General features: G+C 42.6%; 1 protein-coding gene across 1 annotated transcript in view; it reads left to right on the top strand.

The window, feature by feature from the left end:
* The window catches only part of cemip (cell migration inducing hyaluronidase 1), a gene marked incomplete in the record, with an annotated part of 278,643 nt that overhangs the window by 197,879 nt on the left and 57,118 nt on the right, over positions 1–23,646 (top strand). Inside the window, 2 exon segments of the mRNA XM_034226980.1 lie at positions 12,847–12,916; positions 15,312–15,440. Of these exon segments, the coding sequence (XP_034082871.1) occupies positions 12,847–12,916; positions 15,312–15,440 (199 nt within the window).

The raw sequence follows: 23,646 nt of genomic DNA, 5'->3' as shown, positions 1-23,646 counted from the left end.
AGCAGTCTCAGTGCTGTGGTTTGGACGAAAGCCTGACTGGAACACATCGAAACAGTTATTTAAATGCAAGAAATTACTCAACTGTTGAAAAACAACTTTTTCAATGATTTTACCTAGAAATGGGAGGTTTGATATGGGCCTGTAATTGTTCATTACTGAAGCATCTAGATTATTCTTTTTTAAGAGCGGTTTAATGACTGCAGTTTTCAGGGCCTGTGGAAAAATACCAGAGTGAAGAGATTTGTTTACTATATGAAGTAGATCTGAGGCCATGCAAGGCAAAACATCTTTGAAAAATCCTGTTGGAATAATATCAAGGCAGCAGGAGGAGGATTTCAGAAGTTGAATAATGTCCTCTAGGTTTTTATCATTAATATGATGGAATTGTGTCATGATGTCTGAATTGATGTTAAGTGGAGATAGGGACAACACATTTGCTGTTCCTGATGCAGAGGCACTGACTGCTTGTCTGATGTTCTGAATTTTGTCAGTGAAAAGGAGGCAAAATCATTGCACGCCCTGGTGGATAGAAATTCAGAGGCTACTGACACTGGGGGGTTAGTTAGTCTGTCGACGGTAGCAAACAAGGCACGTGCGTTGTTTTTGTTTTTGGTAATGATGTCAGAGAAGAACGATTGTCGTGCGTTTTTCAATTCCAAATTATAAAGGCCAAGTCTCTCTTTATAGATTTCAAAGTGAACCTGGAGATTTGTTTTTCGCCACCTGCGTTCAGCTTTTCGACATTCTCTTTTTTCTGTTTTCACGCTCATGGCCTTTCTCCATGGAGATATTTTCTTGCCAGACACTTCCTTTACCTTAGTTGGAGCAATGGCATCTATACAAATGTTTATTTTTGGATTAAAATGATCTACTAGCTCATTTACTGAGATGTTAGCAGGGGCAAGTGTGGAAGAGAAATTCTGAGTAAACATTTCCCTAGTATTTTCAGTTAAATATCGCTTTGTGGTTACCTCTTTTTGAACATTTTTGTGAACAGAAATAGAGCTCTCAAAGAAAACACAGGAATGGTCAGAGAGTGCAACATCAGTCACCACAACCTTAGAGATATTCAGACCCTTTGAGATAATTAAGTCCAGAGTGTGCCCCTTATTGTGCGTGGGCTCCGTCACATGCTGAGTCAGTCCATAGCTATCAAGAACATGAATATGAAATGAACATTTTATGGCATATATGAACATGAGGTAAAGGCAAGTGTATCCATATAGCTAATTTCAACAACATTAAAAGCATTAAGATTTAGTGCAACATATGGTCATCAAAAAGCCAAAAGTTACATTGCTGTGCAACTTGAGAGAACACACACACACACACACACACACACACACACACACACACACACACACACACACACACACACCACACACACACACGCACACACATATATATATTTGTCTTTTTGTGAGGACCCTCATTGAAATAACACATTCCATAGCCTTTAAACCTAACATCATTTGACGTTAAACCCCTTTCCTATTCAATTAAACACATTCAATGTTTATCTATTGTAAAAGCAATTGGGCTATTTTAAACACACACACACACACACACACACACACACACACACACACACACACGCACACACACACACACACACGCAGTTTACTTTTGCAAAGAGTTGAGGCCCGGCGCATTCATCTAGCTCTGATTAGATGACAGTTTCATCCTCCCCATGCAGCCCACATGTCTCCTGTTCCGAGCAAATTCAACACGTACACAACCCAACAATGAGGGGGGGGGGGGAGAGACAGAAGGATCCACAAGGGAGTGTAAAGAGCTGACAAGAAATGAATCATCATAAATCTTACATCGAGGAATGTGGTTAGTGCAATCATGTATTATTAAAGTGGAATTTTTAAACCACAGTAATAAATACAGTGGGATTTGGAAATCATTACAGAATACAAAGATTACATTACATTACATTACATTACATTGCATTTAGCTGACGCTTTTGTCCAAAGCGACTTACAATAAGTACATTCGACCAGGAAGACACAACCTTGAAGAAAACAGAATCATATAAGTATATCAGGTTTCATAGAGCCAAACATTTCAAGTGCTACTCAACTGGCTTTAGGTAATCCAGTCCTTTATTAGTATAAAAGTGCTTCGTTAATCATTCTAACGCTCGAAGTGGAGTCGAAAGAGATGAGTTTTCAGTTTGCGCCGGAAGATGTGCAAGCTATCTGCCGTCCTGATGTCAATGGGGAGCTCATTCCACCATCTTGGAGCCAGGATAGCAAACCCACGTGTTTTTCGCCGATGGGAACTTGGGTCCCCCTCGCAGCGAGGGCGCAACGAGTCGTTTGGCTGATGCAGAGCGTAGTGCACGCGCTGGGGTGTACGGTTTAACCATGTCCTGGATGTAGGAAGGGCCAGATCCATTCGCAGCACGGTAAGCAAGTACCAGTGTCTTGAAGTGGATTCTAGCAGTTTACCGGAAGCCAGTGAAGGGAGCGGAGGAGCGGAGTGGTGTGGGAGAATTTAGGAAGGTTGAAAACCAGACGAGCCGCTGCATTCTGGATGAGCTGCAGAGGTCGGATGCACATGCAGGTAGACCAGCCAGGAGGGAGTTGCAGTAGTCTAGGCGTGAGATGACGAGAGCCTGGACCAGAACCTGAGTCGCTTTCTGAGTCAGCTGGGGACGTATCTTCCTGATGTTGTAAAGCGTGTATCTGCAGCAGCGGGTTGTAGCAGCGATGTTTGCAGTGAAGGACAGGTTGTTATCTAGGGTCACACCCAGATTCCTTGCAGTCTGAGTCGGGGAAACAACTGAGGTGCCGATGTTGATTGTCAGGTCAAGAGTTGGACAATCTTTTCCCGGGAGGAAGAGCAGCTCAGTCTTGTCAAGGTTGAGCTTGAGGTGGTGAGCAGACATCCACTGAGAGATGTCAGCTAGACAAGCAGAGATGCGTGCGACGACCTGGGTCTCTGAGCGGGGAAAGGACAGAATTAATTGGGTGTCGTCAGCGTAGCAGTGGTAAGAAAAACCATGCGGGCTAATGACTGAGCCGAGCGAGTTTGTGTACAAGGAGAAGAGGAGGGGACCAAGAACAGAGCCCTGAGGGACCCCCGTAGTTAATTGACAAGGGTCGGACTCAGACCCTCTCCAAGTCACCCTGTAGGTACGGTCTTTCAGGTATGAGGTGAGGAGGGAAAGTGCAGAGCCAGAAACTCCAAGTTTTTGGAGAGTGCGAAGGAGGATCTGATGATTCACCGTGTCGAATGCAGCAGACAGGTCCAACAGGATGATGACAGAGGAGAGGGATGCAGTTTTGGCAGTGTGCAGTTCCTCCGTGACAGCAATGAGAGCAGTTCTGTGGAGTGACCTGCCTTGAAACCAGACTGGTGCGGATCCAGAAGGTTGTTCTGATTGAGATAACAGGAGAGTTGTTTAAAGACAGCGCGTTCAAGTGATTTAGACAGGAACGGGAGGAGAGAGACAGGCCTGTAGTTTATAACATCAGACGGGTTGAGAGTGGGTTTCTTTAGGAGAGGGTTTACTCTTGCCTCCTTGAGACTGTTTGGAAAGTGACCAGAAGTTAGAGAAGTGTTGATGAAATGGGTGAGAAACGGTAGAATATCAGGAGCGATAGTCTGAAGGAGGTTTGAAAGATCCAGACAAACCGGACAAAGAGCCTCATTAGGAGTGTACCTCATTGTCTTTTACCAGGCGCTCATCATTTGATTTGTTAGAAGGACAGAGGAAAGGAGTTGACTGTGTATCAGTGAGAGCCAAATCACGCATCCTTGAAGCTGCTGAAGGCAGTGTACTGAGAGGATACAGAAACAACCTGTGACCTGTGAAACTGCTTTATATTCTGAGATGCATCTTTGTCATTTCAATCTAATGCCTCTAACTAAATGAGGATCAGGATAGAGGGAAATGGGGGGCCGACTTCTACTGACAAAACTAATGATGCTTCTAAGACCCCTTCTTCTGAGGAATCAGGTTGTTTTGTTGTGATATTTTTACTTCACAGACCATGGCAGAGCAGTTTAAATGATACATGTCCATGTGAGTGGATACAAAATGTCTATTTTATTATTTGTTATCCTGACCCAACCAATGCAGAGTATGGATCACAGCAAAATGAACAAATAGTTGAGTTGATATACTTTATTAATCCTCGTGGGGAAACGATTTCTCTGCATTTGACCCATCCTAGTGTTAGGAGCCGTGTGCTGCCATTTTGAACGGCGCCCGGGGAGCAGTGTGGGGAACGGTGCCTTGCTCAGGGACACCTCGGTAGCACTTGGTCTTGCCGGGACTTGAACTGGTGACCTTCCAGTTGCCAAGCCAAGTCCCTATCGACTTCGCCACCACCGCCCAATTTATATATATAAATACCCAATCCAATCTTTGATTGATTGCATCACAGTTATTGGTTTGGTAGCATGGCATGTATCACTAAAGTTAGAGGAGCAGTAAAACAAACATTTAGTGCATGGCAGCTGGATTCTCACAAATTCAGAGGATTCAAATCGCAGGATCACTAAATGATATGTTCAAATGCAAAATCCATGTCATCAGGCTTTAATTAAAGTGTTTTTGCCCAAACCGCGGTGGTTCCAAACAATCAGTGTCCAGGAGCTACTGGCAGCTACTTCCTGTGAAATAGAGAGGACACTGTTCATTGAAAATAACAAAAGCAGTTCAGGTATCTAGTGTCTGACCTCATCACTCCCTAAACATTTTTTTTTTCACACCGAACATTGAGGAGGTTTGATTAAATAGGTTTCCCCCAGAGCCTCCATGTGGATGATGGATGGCGTAAGGCACATCGTGCAGCTTAAATAGAGCGTCATATTAAGGACAATGTGTTGGGTTGGTTGTAATAGGGTGTAAGGCTTTTCACATGACTGTATCACTAAAGCTTGAATTGACCGCCTAAACTCGAAGGCTTCACTCCATTTAGCGTGGATGCTGCAGTAACGTCAGTTATATCAAACTGGGGACTACTTCTTAATTGTAAGAAGAGGAAAGAATGCCAATGAAATGTGTTATTGCTCTTCTCAAGAGTTGGATTGACAGATGGAACACCCAGTTACCTAAGCACACAAAGTACTTTTGAAAAGAGTTTCCGACGACAGCTTCTGGTTTTCTGTAACCAACCATCTGGCACGTCGGGTGGGCATGGATCTGCCTCCACCTGACATTTTAGGATATTGAGAATATTTCCCTGTACCAAAGGAGGGGAGGATTTTCTGAACAAACAAATTATTTTTACCTCACAGAACACTCATTTTGGATCAAAACCCCCACATATCTTCAATGGAAACATGTGTAGCCATGCTAGCAGCGTTGCTTTAAAAGTAGTAAAGTTGGTTTGTCAGTCGGCCCACTACTTGGGTTAGGACTGAAATATCTCAACAAATATAGGATGGATTGCCGTTACATTTTGTACAGACATGCATGGTCCCCAGAGGATAAATCATACTGTATTTGCTCAAACACCACCTTTAGGAGTGACATTTTAGAGTGAAATGTCTTGATGAGTATTGGATAGATTTTTGCAATACATTTGCTAAACATAATTATTCAACATCAAAAGGGTGGTTAAAAAACATCAGTCATTTATTTGCAATTGGACATATTTTTTATGAAAGACAGATTTGAATGTGAATTTTGTTGGGACTATAATTTTTATTTGGTACTAACTGATCGGTTTAAAAATATATATATACTCAAGTGGGTAAATCTACAACAAGAGTCTCAGCATTTAGAGGAGTTTAGAAGGGAGGGAGACAAAGAGCTAGATTTAAGGGGAAAAAGAGGAGCGGGGAAGAAGTGGAGGAAGGAGAGGTTCAATGTCTGGCGCTGCCTTCAAGCTAATCTGCTTTCAAGCTAAACTGCATATCTGCCATTTCTTTTCATATTCATTCATATTCATCACACTAAGCTGCTTTCTCTCAAATACCTTACAAATGGAACTATAATCATTTTCTCTTTATGCCAGATGCATGTGTGGAAGGTGTTTTCTTAAACGCCAAATTCATTTTGGCGTTTAAGAAAACATATTATGAAAGCATGAATCAAAAGGAGGTGTCTGTGCTGTAAGGAAAGGTCCCTTAATAACTTATAGTCCCCAAAAGTGGAGATACCCAACGCAACACTTAAGAGAGAGAGAGATAGAAATGAGGATAAATACAAGAAATGGAACCGTTTTGAAGATGAAATGAATAGGCCTGTTCCAAATGATATCTACGTACATATAGACAGATAGTGTCCAATCACTGTAACTGTTCAAACTGCTAGTGCTTGAAAGATGGTTTGCAAGGTTCAGTTGTGGCTTACTGCGAACCCTTTGTTGTTTTGGGACATAAACCCTGATATATACTGAGCTGCTGGTAAACCTCTGACATAGAGGTGGGGTAAGATGAGCCCATTTCTACTTGTTGTAAAGTCAAATGACAACAACCTTTACTTCAGGATGTCTTCTGTCAATGGAAATTAAAATAATGCATCTATCACAAAGGGATTATGAAAATATGACTTCTCAAAAGAAAGTGGTCTTGTGGCTTCCCTTGCCCCATCTAAGGGGTAAAGTAAGGAGTCTAGCTTTCATGCTCATCTTTAGCTAAATGATTCGCATGGTTTTACTACTTGCTAAATGACATGATAACTATTTTCAGACCTGGATAATTTAGCTTTGACATAACAGTAATTATACCTGACAAGCAAAACATGGTTTATTGCGAAAAAAAACACATTTACCACTTCACCATGTGCTTCTCTCCATCACAGCCAGATATAAATCATGGGTGCTTCCTGAATGTAGGTCACATGACAACACATGTGTACAGTTGCCTAGATAAAGGGGGTGGGTGAACTTACCCACGGGCTCATTTTACCCCACTCTCCACTACAGTATATATCTCCTAGCTAACGCCATTAGCTCGTCTATTATGAGCCAGTGTTCTAACGTTGGCCATGGTGAGAGGGGGCAGAAACGGCATATACTGTATCTCCTTTTCTCCATAAATCTGGACCCAGTTCTCCTTCCTCAGCTCTTCGGTTTACCCAGCATTCTCTGTGTCCTTCTCCAGATGTCAGTTGGGGTAGCCGTTATTCAGACTGCCATGCTAGCAGGCTTTAGTGAGACCTGGTGTAAACAAGGCAGACAAGGGCCCTTTCTCATTTCACTAATTCCCCTCCTTGACTCCCCTCCTCGACTCCCCTCCTCGACTCCTATCCTCGAGACTTAGTCCCGCCCACAGGAGATGCGAGCGGAGGACTGAGGAGGGGAACCGAGGAGAGAGAAGGGGAAGCAGCAGGCGCTTAGAGAAATGAGAACTCCTCTCCTCTGAGCGGTCATTTTAAAGAGACATCCATTAATGATGACAGGAGGCTCAGCAGCCCTCTGTCTGATGGACAGATGTGTTCATGACCACTTCTATATTTACTTTGATTCATTCACAGTGCGGTATAATGAGACAATAACAGGCTACAGATGCGGACACACACACATACACACACACACACATATAATTGTATATATGTATATATTTATATAAATATATACAATTTCAGAATCAAACAGAGCACTCTCATAATAATGTAACACTATCAGAGACTGGATATCCCCCCCCCTCCTCTCCCCTCTATGGTCGCTACAATTAGTCAAATAAATTACGGGCCAAAAGTTTTATTTACAAGTATTAAAAGTAAGCAGAGGACACCAAACCAACTGAGACCTGTCTGTCCGCTGCATCTACGCACTGTACAACACACACACGCACCTACAGCTAACAGCCTAACAGCCGTTGTGTATTTTATTATGTGAAGCACTAAATGGTCTTATGATATATATTATACACACTGCTCTGCTTTCTGCACGGACCTCACAGCTGTTCTCACTGGAAACATCGCGTCACGATGAAAGCAGTTACTAAAATAATATCCAGGGGATGCATGCAGAGCTGTCATTGGCTGAGATCAGTCCGGCCGTGCGTCACGACTCTTTAGAGGTTTCTCAATACTCAAATTTCCCCTCCTCGACTCCTCGACTCCTCGGTCCTCCGGTAGTGACCCGGAAATGAATTTCAGCGCGCCATTTTGAAGGACATCTAATTTCTCTAAATGCACACCGAGCATCGAGCGTCGAGGAGGCTCTCTGGAGGAACTATAACCGAGGATACACTGATGGTTCCTCCACGGCTCTTCCACGGATGCATTTCCGGGAACGGTGGAGGCGTGACGCACGGCCGGACTTATCTCAGCCAATGACAGCTCTGCATGCATCCCTTGGATATTATTTTAGAAACTGCTTTCATCGCAACGCAATGTTTCCAGAGAGAACAGCTGTGAGGTCCGTGCAGAAAGCAGAGCAGTGTGTATAATATATATCACTCAGTAGAACAGGCCTACTCTCTTTATTTGCTTTAGTTTAGTAGATATCTACAAACAAAGAGTCGATATTTTTCTAAGACCATTTAGTGCTTCACATAATAAAATACACAACGGCTGTAGCCTGATTATGCTTTAGGAGCTGTAGGTGTGTGTGGTACAGTGTGTAGGTGTGTGTGTGGTACAGTGTGTAGGTGTGTGTGTGGTACAGTGTGTAAGTGTGTGTTGTACAGTGTGTAGGTGTGTGTGTGGTACAGTGTGTAGGTGTGTGTGGTACAGTGTGTAGGTGTGTGTGGTACAGTGTGTAGGTGTGTGTGTGGTACAGTGTGTAGGTGTGTGTGTGGTACAGTGTGTAAGTGTGTGTTGTACAGTGTGTAGGTCTGTGTGTGGTACAGTGTGTAGGTGTGTGTGTGGTACAGTGTGTAAGTGTGTGTTGTACAGTGTGTAGGTGTGTGTGTGGTACAGTGTGTAGGTGTGTGTGTGGTACAGTGTGTAAGTGCGTGTTGTACAGTGTGTAGGTGTGTGTGTGGTACAGTGTGTAGGTGCGTGTTGTACAGTGTGTAGGTGTGTGTGTTGTACAGTGTGTAGGTGCGTGTTGTACAGTGTGTAGTGTGTGTGTGTTGTACAGTGTGTGTGTTGGTACAGTGTGTAGGTGTGTGTGTGGTACAGTGTGTAGGTGTGTGTGTGGTACAGTGTGTAAGTGCGTGTTGTACAGTGTGTAGGTGTGTGTGTGGTACAGTGTGTAGGTGCGTGTTGTACAGTGTGTAGGTGTGTGTGTTGTACAGTGCGTAGATGCGGCGGACAGACGGGTCTCAGTTGGTTTGGTGTCCTCTGATTACTTTTAATACTTGTAAATACAACTTTTGGCCTGTAATTTCAATTCCCCATTTCAGCGACCAGAGAGAGGGGGGGATATATCCAGTCTCTGATTGTGTTACGTTATGAGAGTGCTCTCATACTTGTTTGATTCTGAAATTGTATATATTTATATACATATTTGTGTGTGTGTGTGTGTGTGTGTCCGCATCTGTAGCCTGTTATTGTCTCATTATACCGCACTGTGAATGAATCAAAGTAAATATATAAGTCATCATGAACACATGCTGTGCCTTCTGTCATCATTAATGGACGTCTCTTTAAAATGACCGCTCAGAGGAGAGGAGTTCTCATTTTTCTAACCGCCTGCTGCTTCCCCTCCTCAGTCCTCCGCTCGCATCTCCTGTGGGCGGCACCAAGTCTCGAGGATAGGAGTCGAGGAGGGGAAATTTGAGTATTGAGAAACCTCTTTTGAAACATCTCTGTTCCCGGAAATGCATCCAGGAAGGAGCCGTGGAGGACCCATCAGTGTCTCCTCGGTTAGAGCTCCTCCAGAGAGCCTCCTCGACGCTCGATCCTCAAAGTGCATTTAGAGAAATGAGATGTCCTTCAACATGGCGCGCTGAAATTCATTTCCGGGTCACTACCGGAGGACCGAGGAGTCGAGGAGGGGAATTGATGAAATGAGAAAGGGCCATGATGTTGCCGGGGGGGCTTGATTACACCAGAGCTACATTGTTTCATTTAAATTGACCTGCTGAAGGGGCTGATGGGAGGGAGCGTATATCCTATATATTAAGGTTGCATAATTTAGAAGAGAAGTTAACTGAGAGGTCAAAGTAGGGGAATTAGAGAGAGTAAGAGTAAAGCGTTGTCCCTCTTCCTCGACTGATGAAACTAGATCAAATCAAACTTTTTTCACACTGCACTTTTCATACACAATAGTTCTTCAGAAAACATAAAACAAAAACAATACTACAAGGTAATGGAGTCTTATACAATAGTCTCATAAAGTATACCATATTTGGAAATCTGATTAATAATTAGTTTAATAAATGACCATATTATTGTTGAAGGATTTCAGAATGATTGGATAGTAGAGGCAGAATTCAACAAATAGCAACACGATGCCTGATGTATTCAGTCATTAAAAAGTACAGCCACAGAGCATCTGTTATCACTCATAAAGCAGCTGTAAGTGTGTTTCATATCAATCAATCACAGAAAACATTGGTAATGCAACTTACAAATATTTAACTAAAAAAAACGTCACATTAATTAACAAAATAAAAAAATAAAAATCTAGTTTCAGGGCAGATTGAAACATTAAGGAAAAGAAATGTCTTTGAGTGCAAAGACATTTCCTTTCCTTAATGTTTCAATGGATAATGTGTCAGCAGCTGCATGTCAATAGTTAACACAATGTATGAATTTATTCAGAATTGACTTTCTCGTTACCATTCACAAGCGCAGCAAATATTTTGGGCTAAAAATGTAAGTGGTGCTGTGTAATAAAGTCTTAACTACCTGAGGTTTGATATACAACTTTTAACCCTTGTGTTATGTTCACATTTCGCACCCTTTGGTAATGTTCGGGTCAAATTGACCCGGGACATATTTCAGGGTTTAAAAAAAATACAGAACTAAATTCAACATGCACAATTCCTTATATATATTGTCTTTAACTCATTCCCCAACAATATAAATGAAATATATGATTAGTTTTTGAAAATACTCTTTGCTAGATCAAATGTAACAATGGAAGTGTCCATTGTTTTTTGTGATAAAAATGTAATTTATGTTAAAAAAAAGACACTGTAATAAAAACTAAGTTGACATTTTGCTCGTGCTTTTCTAGGACTAATGTAAATGAAACATGTTTTCATTAATGTTTATTATCTTTAATCTGTCATATCATAATGTGACAGATCAAAGCCCTGAAGGAAATAAAGCAATTTATCAGCAATTGGAACTCAAGAACCACATCCAAAAGTATTTGGCTGTGAAATATAGAGAGAATGAAACATCCATATCAATGACATAGAACAGATACAAACACAAAGCAAATAAAAACAATTAACAGTCACTATTCATAAAATACAGTATATCCGAAAACTATATTGATGAAGTGACAGAACATCATGTGAGTCAATGGGCAGGTCCGTTTAGGAAACACATGATGTGCAGAACTTCTTCGTGTGTATAGCACAGATGTACTTGTTGCAGTTGCTGCAAGTGTCTTTGAGTCCTTTGAGGGTCCACAGACCTCACAGCTGGCTGTGGGGGTCTTCCAGAAGCTGGCTGTGGGGGTCTTCCAGAAGCTGACTGTGGGGGTCTTTCAGAAGCTGACTGTGGGGGTCTTCTTGCGGCTGGCTGTGGGGGTCTTCCAGCAGCTGGCTCTGAGTCAAGTTCATCTTCCAATTTGCTGTCAAATTCTGAGTTTACCTCCAGATTATCCTCATCTTCAGAAATGTCTTCCTGTTCCACTTCACCGTGTTCCTCTAATGCATTCCACTCACTCTCTCCAAGGCTCTTTGAGCAGAATATCTTTTGGCCATTTTGTTGGTAGATAATTGTAGTTCTGCACTATACTGTAATGTGAGGTTATGTCTCTGTTTAGTCCCTCCTCCGGCGTGCAGGTGCGAGGGGGGACAGTGCGAGAAAATGTAAAATGTTTATACATTTCTGGAAGATCTAAAATGTTTATAATGTTCTAGGATAGTTTTGTGTACACACTACAAAGGGTAAAGATCAAGGGAAAACAGGATCAAACTGCTTCTCTATGCATACGATTGTGTGTGTGTGTGTGTGTGTGTGTGTGTGTGTGTGTGTGTGTGTGTGTGTGTGTGTGTGTGTGTGTGTGTGTGTGTGTGTGTGTGTGTGTGTGTGTGTGTGTGTGTGTGTGTGTGTGTGTGTGTGTGTTTTTCTCTGTCTGTCCTGGTATTGTATCTGGGTCAGATTGACCCGAACCTCTTATGAAGGACATCAATTCGGGTGGGCATTTTTTCATAAGTGGAAAAAAATAAAAACAATTCCACATGTCCTTCACAATAAATAAGCCCCGGCCATTGAGTTTCAGGTTGAACGAAAATATCCTTATATTTTTTTTTATTCATTGAATATGGAAATCGGGTCAATTTGACCCGAACACCACACAAGGGAAGACTGGCAACACATTGAGTGTGTGTGTGTTAATGTGTGTCTGTCTGAAAATATATAACTAATCATCATCATCATTTAGAAACATACCTTTACTTTTTAAATGTTGAGCTACAACTATTCCCATACACATGCTCACATTATGCTCCAAAACACAAAAGCAAATTCCTTGAATGTGAAAACCTACATATTTCAATATACTGGATTCTAATTGTATTGTCAGGTAACATCAATGTGGCATATGGATATCATGGTTTTATGAAAGTTAATAGGAAAAACACTGAAATGAAACAGATATGATATCATAAAAACATTCCTCCAATTGTTATTAAGTGAAACGTCGTTCATTTGTGATCCAACAGCAGTGTCGTCAGTAAAACCACAGAAAACAGAAGTCCTTTTCTCTGTTTTTATTCAGCATTACATCACTGCTCCAGACTATTTGTGTGAAATCCAATAACAAACTCTTTTCTCCTCTCCACCACTCTCCATCCACACAGCGCCACATCAACTTTCTGGATCGCCAACCCCAATAACAACCTCATCAACTGTGCTGCTGCAGGCTCCGAGGTGAGATTCTCTCCCCCCCCCCAACACCCCGTCCCCCCATCCCCGTCTCTCCAGGTGGAGGTCTGTCACATTACTGCGTTGCCAGGTCAGATTAATGGCTGTGTATTCCTATTATCTTTGGAATCAAGCAGACAACAGGCACAGGCACCGCCGCTCTTTCACTGTGATCGAGTGCCAATTATGATCGTACTCCTGGGATTTTACAAGGATACGTCGGGCGGAATCGACTCTCATTTATCCTCGCCAATGTAATCACTTTTCTCATTTGCATACCTGCGGAGAACAACAGAAACACAGACAGGCTGACATGTGGTGGAGCTGTACTAATGTGTGGGGGTGTGAACCAAAATATCTCACATGAATCTACACACATTTGCACAGGTTCTATGCTGCTCTACATTCATAGCTAAATCTGGGTCTTGACCAGGAACGTGCAGAGAATGGTAAAGGGGCATCTGCCAAAGTCTTAAAAGGGCAAGGTGGCAATTTGTATTACTTTTAATAAATATATGCATGGAATAACAACTTTAGGTTTAGTTAAAAAGTGGTAGGGACACTTTTTTCAGATTTTAAAAACCGTGGTGGTTTTTAAAATCTACATGAATCGCCCCCCACCAACAATATAAAGTATACAGTATACAGTACATACATACGCTTACTTTTTTTGACAACTAGAGCAGTAAGTATGCCAAAGTGCTGCAAAGTGGGAGCGACAATGGTTTACTATTTTCTATTCATTTATTACAATTATTACTAATATTAAACGTGTCACAGGTTACCAGATATACACCCAGAAAGTGTGAACAGTCCTACAGATTGGACATGTTCTCCTGTGGAAATACAATCTCAAAGTGTACCACTATTTTCAGATTTCTTTTTACAAATTATCCTAATACAAAGTGGTGGGGTCCCCAGCGTTCCCAGTAAAACTTTTTTTTGTTATCTATTTACTTTTATTTATTTACTTAATTTATGTATTTTATTTGTATGTGTCAATCTGGCTTTTAATGTGTGATTGTTTTTGTATTATTTGACTTTAACTATATATTTATTTGTTGTTCCTTTCTTTTCTTTTCTCTTCACTATATCTGTAAAGCGTCTTTGAGCACCTGTAAAAGCGCTAACAAATTCAATCTATTATTATTATTATTTAAATTATACCAATGGGGTTGGTTCAAATACTAATTCATGACAGTTCTTTAATGATACATGCAAAGACATTCAGTATATTTCTGTAAATTCTCCTCACATGTTAACTAGCCCGACTCTCACTCTCTGACAGACAAAAGCTCAGTTCTCCTGTCAGAGATACACTTCCTCTCCATAATCCTCTCACCACCTTCTCCATAAAGACTTCAGGCACGCTGATATTGTACAGCTGAGATACTACTACTATGTGCCAAAGAGTTAGTTGAAATTATTCACATATCATATAAAATACTAAGGTACACAATTATAAAAAGCAACACATTAGTTTTAGATAACATTTATTAGACACAGAAGAGGTTTATTATTAGTTTTTTGCTTCATGTAGATAATGTTATTGATTTGCAAAGAAAGTAAATAAAAAAAAGTGCTAGTTTATACTTCTACCCGACTATATTTAAAAGAGGAAAACATGTAATTTTACTCCACTAAATGTGGCTACTTTTAACAAAATATCTCTAAACATTAAACTAGTGGACTAACTCTTTAAGTCACGAAAGAGCCAAATCATTTAAAGATTTTACACAAATTCAATCAGAACTTTGGTGTCTGCAACAGTAAAATTCAATGCAACAATATTATCTAGAATTGTCACATATATAAATATAATTATAAACACACTAGGGCAGGGGTGTCAAACTCAATTTCATCGCGGGCCACATTGGAATTATGGTGACACTCAAAGGGCCGGTTGTAACTTTAAGACTATATAAATATGTAATATATATAAAATAATGTATTATATTACATTATTGCCTCTGCATTGAATTATTATCGAATAGGGTAATAACTTCATAATTAACTACGTCTGAAAGCAGAAGTCTACGGCAAATAATTGCAAGTCTCTTCGGTGACAATGTCACAAAATGATTTAAAAAGAAAAGCCAAATTCTGGAAAAAAGTTACATTACATTTTGAAGAAAAAAAGTCAAATTCTGAGAAAAAAAACCATATTATATTCTTTGCAAGCTCTTGTGGGCCACAGAAAATGAAGTCACGGGCCGGATTTGGCCCCCAGGCCTTGAGTTTGACACCCCATTTTTCCGCACAATGATTACTCTGAATATTTATTCCACCACTGTCCAATAGGAGGCCCACAGGGCAGGGGCTCGAGCCCCCCGGGAGGTCTATCTTTGCACAGGCCTGCTCTTGACTGTCTCTTCTTATACGTTTGTGTGTGACCCCTCAGGAAACAGGTTTCTGGTTCATCTTCCACCATGTGCCCACCGGCCCCTCAGAGGGCCTGTACTCCCCCGGACGCACCGAACACACCCCCATGGGCCAGTTCACCAACAACAGAGCGCACTCCAACTACAGGGTGAGTCTGAGCGACTGGTGCTGAGAGGGAGGATGGTGGGGGGGGGGGGGGGGGGCTCTGCGACCAGCCTGTATATTTAGCACTAGCCAGATGTTCCAATATAAAACTCTACATTTACATTTTACTAACAATGAACCCTGTAGTCAGCAAAATCATAGCCATGAAATACACTCGGACATACAGTAAGCTAGTTGGTTGCTTAAAGTTTTGGACACTCTTTGAATTCCTCATTGAGCTTTGGGAGTAACGGATTACATGTAACAGGATTATGTTATCAGGATACAAAAAATAAGGTAACTGTATTCCCTCATAGTTACAGAAAAAAGGACCGTAATCAGATTATTGTAACATTTTTAAAAACATTGGGGATAACCAGCAGGATTACAGTGTTAGTGAAACCCAGTGGCGGTTCTAGACCAATTTGACTGGGGGGGCCACTGGGGGCCAGTTATTTTCTGAGGGCGGGCACAATTAAATGCAGGACGAAAAAGAGAACTAGACAGTATGAAGTAACTTGCGCATAAGAAAATAATGCAATACAGTTATTGGTATTTGTTTCAGTACACTTATTTATTTCAGATATATCTTATACTTATTACTGTTAGCTTCAGCTTAAGTTATAGTACAATTTTTGCACTAACACCATATTTATATAAAAAAAAGGCAATGAACAGTTTACATTACATTACATTACATTGCATTTAGCTGACGCTTTTATCCAAAGCGACTTACAATAAGTACATTCGACCAGGAAGACACAACCTTGAAGAAAACAGAATCATATAAGTACATCAGGTTTCATAGAGCCAAACATTTCAAGTGCTAGTCAACTGGCTATAGATAAGCCAGTCCTTTATTAGTATATAAGTGCTTTGTTAAAGTTACATCTAAGTTACATCTCTACTTTACATCTACAATTACACGGATACAATAGTTTAACTCACCTTCAATTATCGTGGTCGTCTCTCGAAACGTAGGTTTCAATTAGTCTTTCATGGATGCAACAGCCTCTGATGATCCAAGATGAAAAGTGTTTGTTTTTCGCGCGCTTCAGCCGGACAGTGAAAGTGAGTGCCCCGCTCTAATGGGTCCGACTAGAATGACGAATAACGTTAGTTCCGTCTATTCCGTCATTCAATAAATCGTGTAATAAATCATACATTTTTCATTGTTTTCACTTTTCATTTTTAGGGGGGCCACAGGGGGGTCAGAGGTCAGTGTTAGGGGGGCACTGGCCCCCCTTGCCCCCCCCCCCCCCCCTAGAACCGCCCCTGGTGAAACCTAAAACAACCCGGTATCACGGCAAGACGTGAACATGTGACGATTTACCATGCTGGGAGACGTGAAGATGTTACGATTTCGTCCCTTCAAATGTGACAGTTACACGGTATTGTTAACCCATGTTAACCAGTGGAGAAATACCCGGAAATGCCAAGCAAAGAGACTGGCGGAAAATATGTCTCAAAATTCCGTGTGTGTAAAAAGACGATCCACAAGCAGAAATGTGAGATCCACGAGCAGAGATTTGAGATCCGCAAGCGCATTTTTGGTTGACAAATACAAAATGGATTCACAAATGCCTGATCGAAAGTTGTAAATGTTAAAGAAATATTCACAGATCTTTTTTTTATTTGTGAACATATTTAGCGTATTTGCAGATCCGTTTTACATTTGCAAATTTATTTGTGAGTTTTCAAATCTTTTAAATGCATTTGTGGATGGTGTTTTACATTTACAAATCACATATTTACACACAAATTATTTGTATGTTCACACAAATAATTATGAGACATATATATGCCCATACGCCTCCCTCTCCCCACGTCTCCCTCTCCCCACGTCTCCCTCTCCCCACCTCTCCTGCTGCTGGGCTGTCAGAAGAAAACATTTTTTAACGGAAACTCACCCGCACGGTTCCCTCGTCCCTTGGAAGAGGCGGAGAGGTGGGTGTTTTTCATCTGCTGGTGGACAGTCCGGAGAGATATACACAGGGTTGGTACACGGTGTTACAGTACGTAATCAGAATACAAAAATCAAGTGTATTCAGCTGGCGTTACATTTGAAAAACGAGTAATCTGATTACAGTTACTTTCGTAAACCTGAAGTGAATACATTTTGGAATACTTATTGGAATTATTGGTGGAAATGTTTCCTCACAAAATGTAATATTCATTACCGGCAGAACTGTGTGCACACTGCACGGCGCTGCAGCATGTCTGTGAGGCCCCGCCCCCGCACGCAGATGAGAGAGAGAGATCTATTTTAAACTATATTGAAAGTTAGAAACGGAGTTGGTTAGATAAAATGTGCAAGATAACGTTTATGTAGCATTTCTTTATTGTCGAAATGATGACATTTATAACGGGATAAAATCAAAGTGAATGGCCTGCTGCTGCTGAATGCATGGGGCAAGTGACTGGAAAAAGTTTTAAAAGTTATTACATCGTTTCAGATAATAAATAATAATGATAATTCATTCTATTTAGGGGCGCCTTTCAAAGCACCCAAGGACACCTTACAATTCATAACATATTCTAAGGAAAGGTTTTAAAAGAAGAATGCAGTCGGGTGATGTTTTTTATGTGTGGTGCAGATGAGAGAGCTGTCCAGAAGGACACCAAGATGTTGTGTTTGAGTTCTTGATAAGCCATTAAAACAGTAAAATACGTGTCTCCTGTTCACCAAAACATACCCATCTGTTATGGAAAGATAAAGTATTCTAAAAGTAATCTGCCACTGGTACCGGCGGGGATTGTTGTTCGCTTCTGATGCGCAGAAGAAAAATTTGGCCCACCCTATTTTTTACAGGCCCACCCTAAAGTACATTTCTGCCTACGCTACTGGTATCAGCATCAAAATATACTTAAAGTACCAAAAGTAAATGTAGTCATTGTGCAGATTGGTCCATTTCAGAATAATATATATGATGTGTTTTATAATGATTGATCATGAAAGTGTTCTCAAAGCTGGTGAAGGTGCAGCTAGTTTGAATGACTTTGTATTCTGCAGGGTAGCTTGTGAATTTACTCCAGGTGGAACTAAAGTCTGATTTAACACTTGATTATATTTCACATCATTAATCCAGATCTGTAAAGTTGTTACGACTGGAGCACACAAAAACTGATAGGACCCAAATGCACGACTCCAGACAAAAGGTGATTTAAAAAAAAAAGGTTTTACTGTGGTGATAAAACAAGGTTATCCATTCACAAGGTAATCTATTCACAAGGTTCAAAAACGATCTGGCACTTGGCACAGGGAACACACAGAATATATACAAAAGCAAGGGACTCCACAGGTGAAAACAATAAGGGCGGGGCAGGTAATCAGGTCAGTGGACAAACAGGCAAGGTAGGAGTCGAACTACCTGAAATGAGAAGGGAAATGACAAAGTAAAACAGGAAATGGCAGACACGGACTTGACAATATAGACTCACAGAAAAATAATACTAACAGATCTGACGAGACACAACAAAATAACCAGTTAGTGGTCAAACCAGCACTAACAATGGTTGTCTGGTTTGAGGGGAATGTTTATCTACATTAAATACATGTAGTGGTGTCTGTAAGGGAAACTTCTGCAGCAATGGAGAGTCAGGACTCAGAGAGACATGAGGAGAGTTGGAGCTTTGATGTCAAACACTGATATTTATTACAAGTATACGGCCGGAGAAATTCACATCACAAGTCACAGAGCAGCCAGAGGTTCTGACTGCCCGGGTGGGTTGCCACATCAATTCTGCCGCGCCTCTCTCTCGATAGACCTTTTAAATATTCAGAGAGAGTAACAATATATTTGGGGAGATAGACTAAACAGCTGGGCACCCTGAATCACTTGCGTCTGACCCTTAATGGCCTCGAAGCCAGCGTTCCCACAGCCGTAAACCATTTTGTGACCGAGAGTTGAACTGGTTTATCAAGATAGCTGGAGCCTCCCATTCCTTAAGAGAGATAACAGAGCCAGGGCTGGTCGTAAACGTCAACACACAGAAAAGGTTAAATATCTAGGAGTAAAGACAGAAATATTCCCTCACAGTGTCAACGTACACCATTTACTTATAATGTAATACTTGATGTAAAGTACAAGTATCTCAAAATGTTACTTGAGTAAATGTACTTAGTTTCTTTTCACCACTGGATGTGACCTGTTAACAAAAAGAGGACAACAGGTGAATAGCTAGAAAAACCAAAAAAAGGGCATACAAGATAAACAGAAGAGAGTGAGCCAAAGGAGGAGGATGAGATGGAGGAGAGGCTGGAGAGTTGAGGACAGGCTAAATATGGAGGACAGGAGAGAGGAGGCCTGCGGCTTCACACCAGCTCTACTGGAGCACAGGGAGATTTATGAGGCGCTGGTGAAGAGGAAGTGTTATTGTTATATCTCTCACAGGCTCCGCACAGCAGCCATCTCGTCCTGCCATGAGAGATTTGGTGGAAGGTCAGCATTTAGTCAGCCACTAATGTCGCGGTTTTTACGGGGGGTCAGGAGGCTGCGCCCAGTAGTGCACGCCTCCACCCCGCAGTGGGACTTGCCGCTGGTGCTCGAGGCTCTGCTCTGGAAGACAGCTTTGCTTCTTGCCTTAACCTCAGCCAAAAGAGTGTCCGAGTTAACCGCTCTGTCGGTGCACCTGAGCTGTTTAATAATCCGGGGTGACCGGAGCGGCGCGACACTCAGACCGAACCCCTCCTTTGTGCCCAAGAGCGTAAGGAGTGTGTTCAGGTCGAGGGCTATCCAGTTGGGAGGCTTTAATCTTACACCCCATAGTGGGGCCAGGGAAGCTAAATTGCACCTCCTCTGCCCGGTGCGTGCGCTAGCATGATATGTGGAGCCCACGGCTGCCCTTAGACACACAGAACAGCTGTTTGTGTGCTTCGGGGAGGAGTAACTGGAAAAGCTCTGTCCAAGAAACGCCTGGCAGGCTGGCTCTGCGAGTGCATTGCACATGCCTACGGACAGGCGGGGAGAGCCTTCCCCACGGGGGTCCATGTGCACTCTACACGGGCTGTGGCTGTGTCAACAGCCTTATTTAACGCTGTGAGTGTGGAGGACATATGCACGGCGGCGTCTTGGTCAACGCCAGGCCCCTTCATAACGTTTTGTCTCTTGGACATGTCTGGCTCCTTTTCATCGTCTGTGCTTGCTGGGGCAACACAGGACTGGTGAGGGGGGGGGGGGGGGGGGGGGAGGAAACTGTGGGTCAGTGGGCATCTGACCCGGGCGTAATGCGCTTACGTTTTCCCGGGCCCCGGTCCCGGGGACGTGGCGCGCACTGGGCCCATAAGGGGCTGGAGGACTCTTTCCCCCTGCTTTAGGGCAGGAGGGGGGAGCCCTCCACATTATAGTCCATACACGCTCTTCACGAGGTAAGCGTGTCTGAGTGTGGGACATGGGGCTCTCCCCGTGCTCCTTAGGGACTCGGGAGAGGTGGTGCATAGTGAGCCCATACAGGGCTGAGGACTCTCTCCATCCGCCTATAGGCGGGAGGGACAATACCATAATTTGGTCGATTAAGGTGTGATTTACTCTTCCTTGGCTCTGTGTCCCCAGTTGCTCAAGATTCTGTGGTGTGTGTTGTCAGCAAGAATGGTATACAGCATATTATACAGTAGTTGGAATATCTAATTACCTTAAAGGTGGGGTATAAGTTTGAGAAACCGGCTCGAGATACACTTTTTGTTATATTCCTTGGAATGCTCTTAACATCCCAATAGCAATGAATATCTTAAGTGCTTTGACAAAAAATCCATACAAAAATGTCATCTGTGGAAGCTGTAGTACTGTAAAAAGCACGACCAATCCTTTTAGCCGGCCCGGCTAAAATAACTGGATGGCCTACCTGCCTGTCAGCCTTCCATCTGTGCACAAACTTATCTCGTGCCCTCATTGGTCATGTGCGCGTTCGTGTGTGTTGAAGGAGGGGCTCTGTAAGGAAGTGGCAGATATTTTCCGGCTATGTATTTTCAAATTCTAGCGCACTTCAGCTGGTTTCTCCAAAAATGACCTACCCCACCTTTAATGTAGTCTTCAAATATCTAACTAAAACCGTTCTCAGACAAGTGTTACATTTCGAGCTTGTTTCAGAAATATGCCATACCCTCTGATACAGTCAGAATATTTACCTGGAGAGAATAATGCATCTTTGGTTGGTTTTAGAAATATTGAAAGCTTGCCAGGGAACACTATAAACAACCTTTCAAAGAACAGTTGCTAGACATCTGTGGAGGTAAGCGCGTCAGAGTGTGCTCTATCAGCCGCAGCCCCGACTTCTCCATGGTTACATTACATTGCATTGAGCTGACGTTTTATCCAAAGCGACTTACAATAAGTGCATTCGACCAACAAGATACAAACTTGAAGAAAACAGAATCATATAAGTACATCAAGTTTCATAGAGCTACTCAACTGGCTTTAGATAAGCCAGTCCTTTGTTATAAGTGCTTTGTTAATAATTCTATCACTCGAAGTGGAGTCGAAAGAGATGAGTTTTTCTGAGCCGGAAGATGTGCAGGCTATCTGCTGTCCTGATGTCAATGGGGAGCTCATTCCACCATTTGGGAGCCAGGATAGCAAATCCACGTGTTTTTGCTGATAGGAACTTGGGTCCCCCTCGCAGTGAGGGTGCAGCAAGCTGTTTGGCTGATGCAGAGCGGAGTGCACGTGCTGGGGTGTACAGTTTAACCTGGATGTAGGAAGGGCCCGATCCATTCGCAGCATGGTAAGCAAGTACCAGTGTCTTGAAGTGGATTCTAGCAGTTACTGGAAGCCAGTGAAGGCAGCGGAGGAGCGGTGTGGTGTGGGAAAATGTTGGAAGGTTGAAGACCAGACGAGCCTCTGCATTCTGGATGAGCTGCAGAGGTCGGATGGTACATGCAGGTAGACCAGCCAGGAGGGAGTTGCAGTAGTCTAGGCGTGAGATGACGAGAGCCTGGACCAGAACCTGAGTCGCTTTCTGAGTCAGCTGGGGACGTATCTTCCTGATGTTGTAAAGCGTGTATCTGCAGCAACGGGTTGTAGCAGCGATGTTTGCAGTGAAGGACAGGTTGTTATCTAGGGTCACACCCAGATTCCTTGCAGTCTGAGTCGGGGAAACAACAGAGGTGCCGATGTTGATTGTTAGGTCAAGAGTGGGACAATCTTTTCCAGGAAGAAAAAGCAGCTCAGTCTTGTCTAGGTTGAGCTTGAGGTGGTGATCAGACATCCACTGAGAGATGTCAGCTAGACAAGCAGAGATGCGTGCAACGACCTGGGTCTCTGAGCGGGGAAAGGACAGAATTAATTGGGTGTCGTCAGCGTAGCAGTGGTATGAAAAACCATGCGGGCTAATGACTGATCCGAGCGAGTTTGTGTACAGGGAGAAGAGGAGGGGACCGAGAACAGAGCCCTGAGGGACCCCTGTAGTTAATTGACAAGGGTCGGACTCGGACCCTCTCCAAGTTACCCTGTAGGCAGACCCGGCGGCAGACATACGTCTCTGGGCGGGCATTTGATTTACCAGGGCAGGCCCACCACGACACTTACATTTCCCGGGAAATCTGATTTGTCAACGGGGGGGGGGTTGTGCTTGTTAGACGCTCGAGATTTGTCAACGGGGGGCTAGGGAGGTGCTCGTGAAACAGAGGGGTTTTAGGTTGCCATAAGGCTGTTGACGGTCTTATTAGGCTACATCCATTGGTTGGTTTTGTCTCGCGCGCAGCCTTTCATTCAGAATTTCATAGCAAAATAAAAAAACGATATTAAACTAATCTTTCAACATAGTTTAAAACAAAAATAAATATTAGGACAAAGCCCTACAAATAACAACAATAAACATAATCAGTGGCGGCTCCAGAGTATTTTTATTGGGTAATCTATGGTAACCCATACAGTGGTGGGGCTCAAGTCAGTATTTGCAATGTAATTACATACACGCTCCCCTTGACAGTGAAACGCCACGCGTGAGGTTTAGATTATTTCCCTGTCTCAATCCAAATTGAACTGTATGAAATAAAAAGGCACATTTGTCTTGTAGTAAATAAAAAGGGCGACCTGGAGCCAATCCTGCAATTTCCCCACAGGTGAAAGAGTTGACATGCTGAAAACCCAACCCCTGCAGGGGGGTCTGAGGGGATCGACATCAACATCGATTCTTGATTTCTATCAACACGTAATGTTGTATCGATGTATAGAGATGTACTCATAGACTGTATATATAAAGGATGTACTACA

The sequence above is a fragment of the Gymnodraco acuticeps genome, unplaced genomic scaffold (genome assembly GCF_902827175.1).
Source record: "Gymnodraco acuticeps unplaced genomic scaffold, fGymAcu1.1, whole genome shotgun sequence".
NCBI lineage: Eukaryota > Metazoa > Chordata > Actinopteri > Perciformes > Bathydraconidae > Gymnodraco > Gymnodraco acuticeps.
Note: the sequence above shows the minus strand (reverse complement) of the source record. Positions and strands in the feature narration are given on the sequence as shown.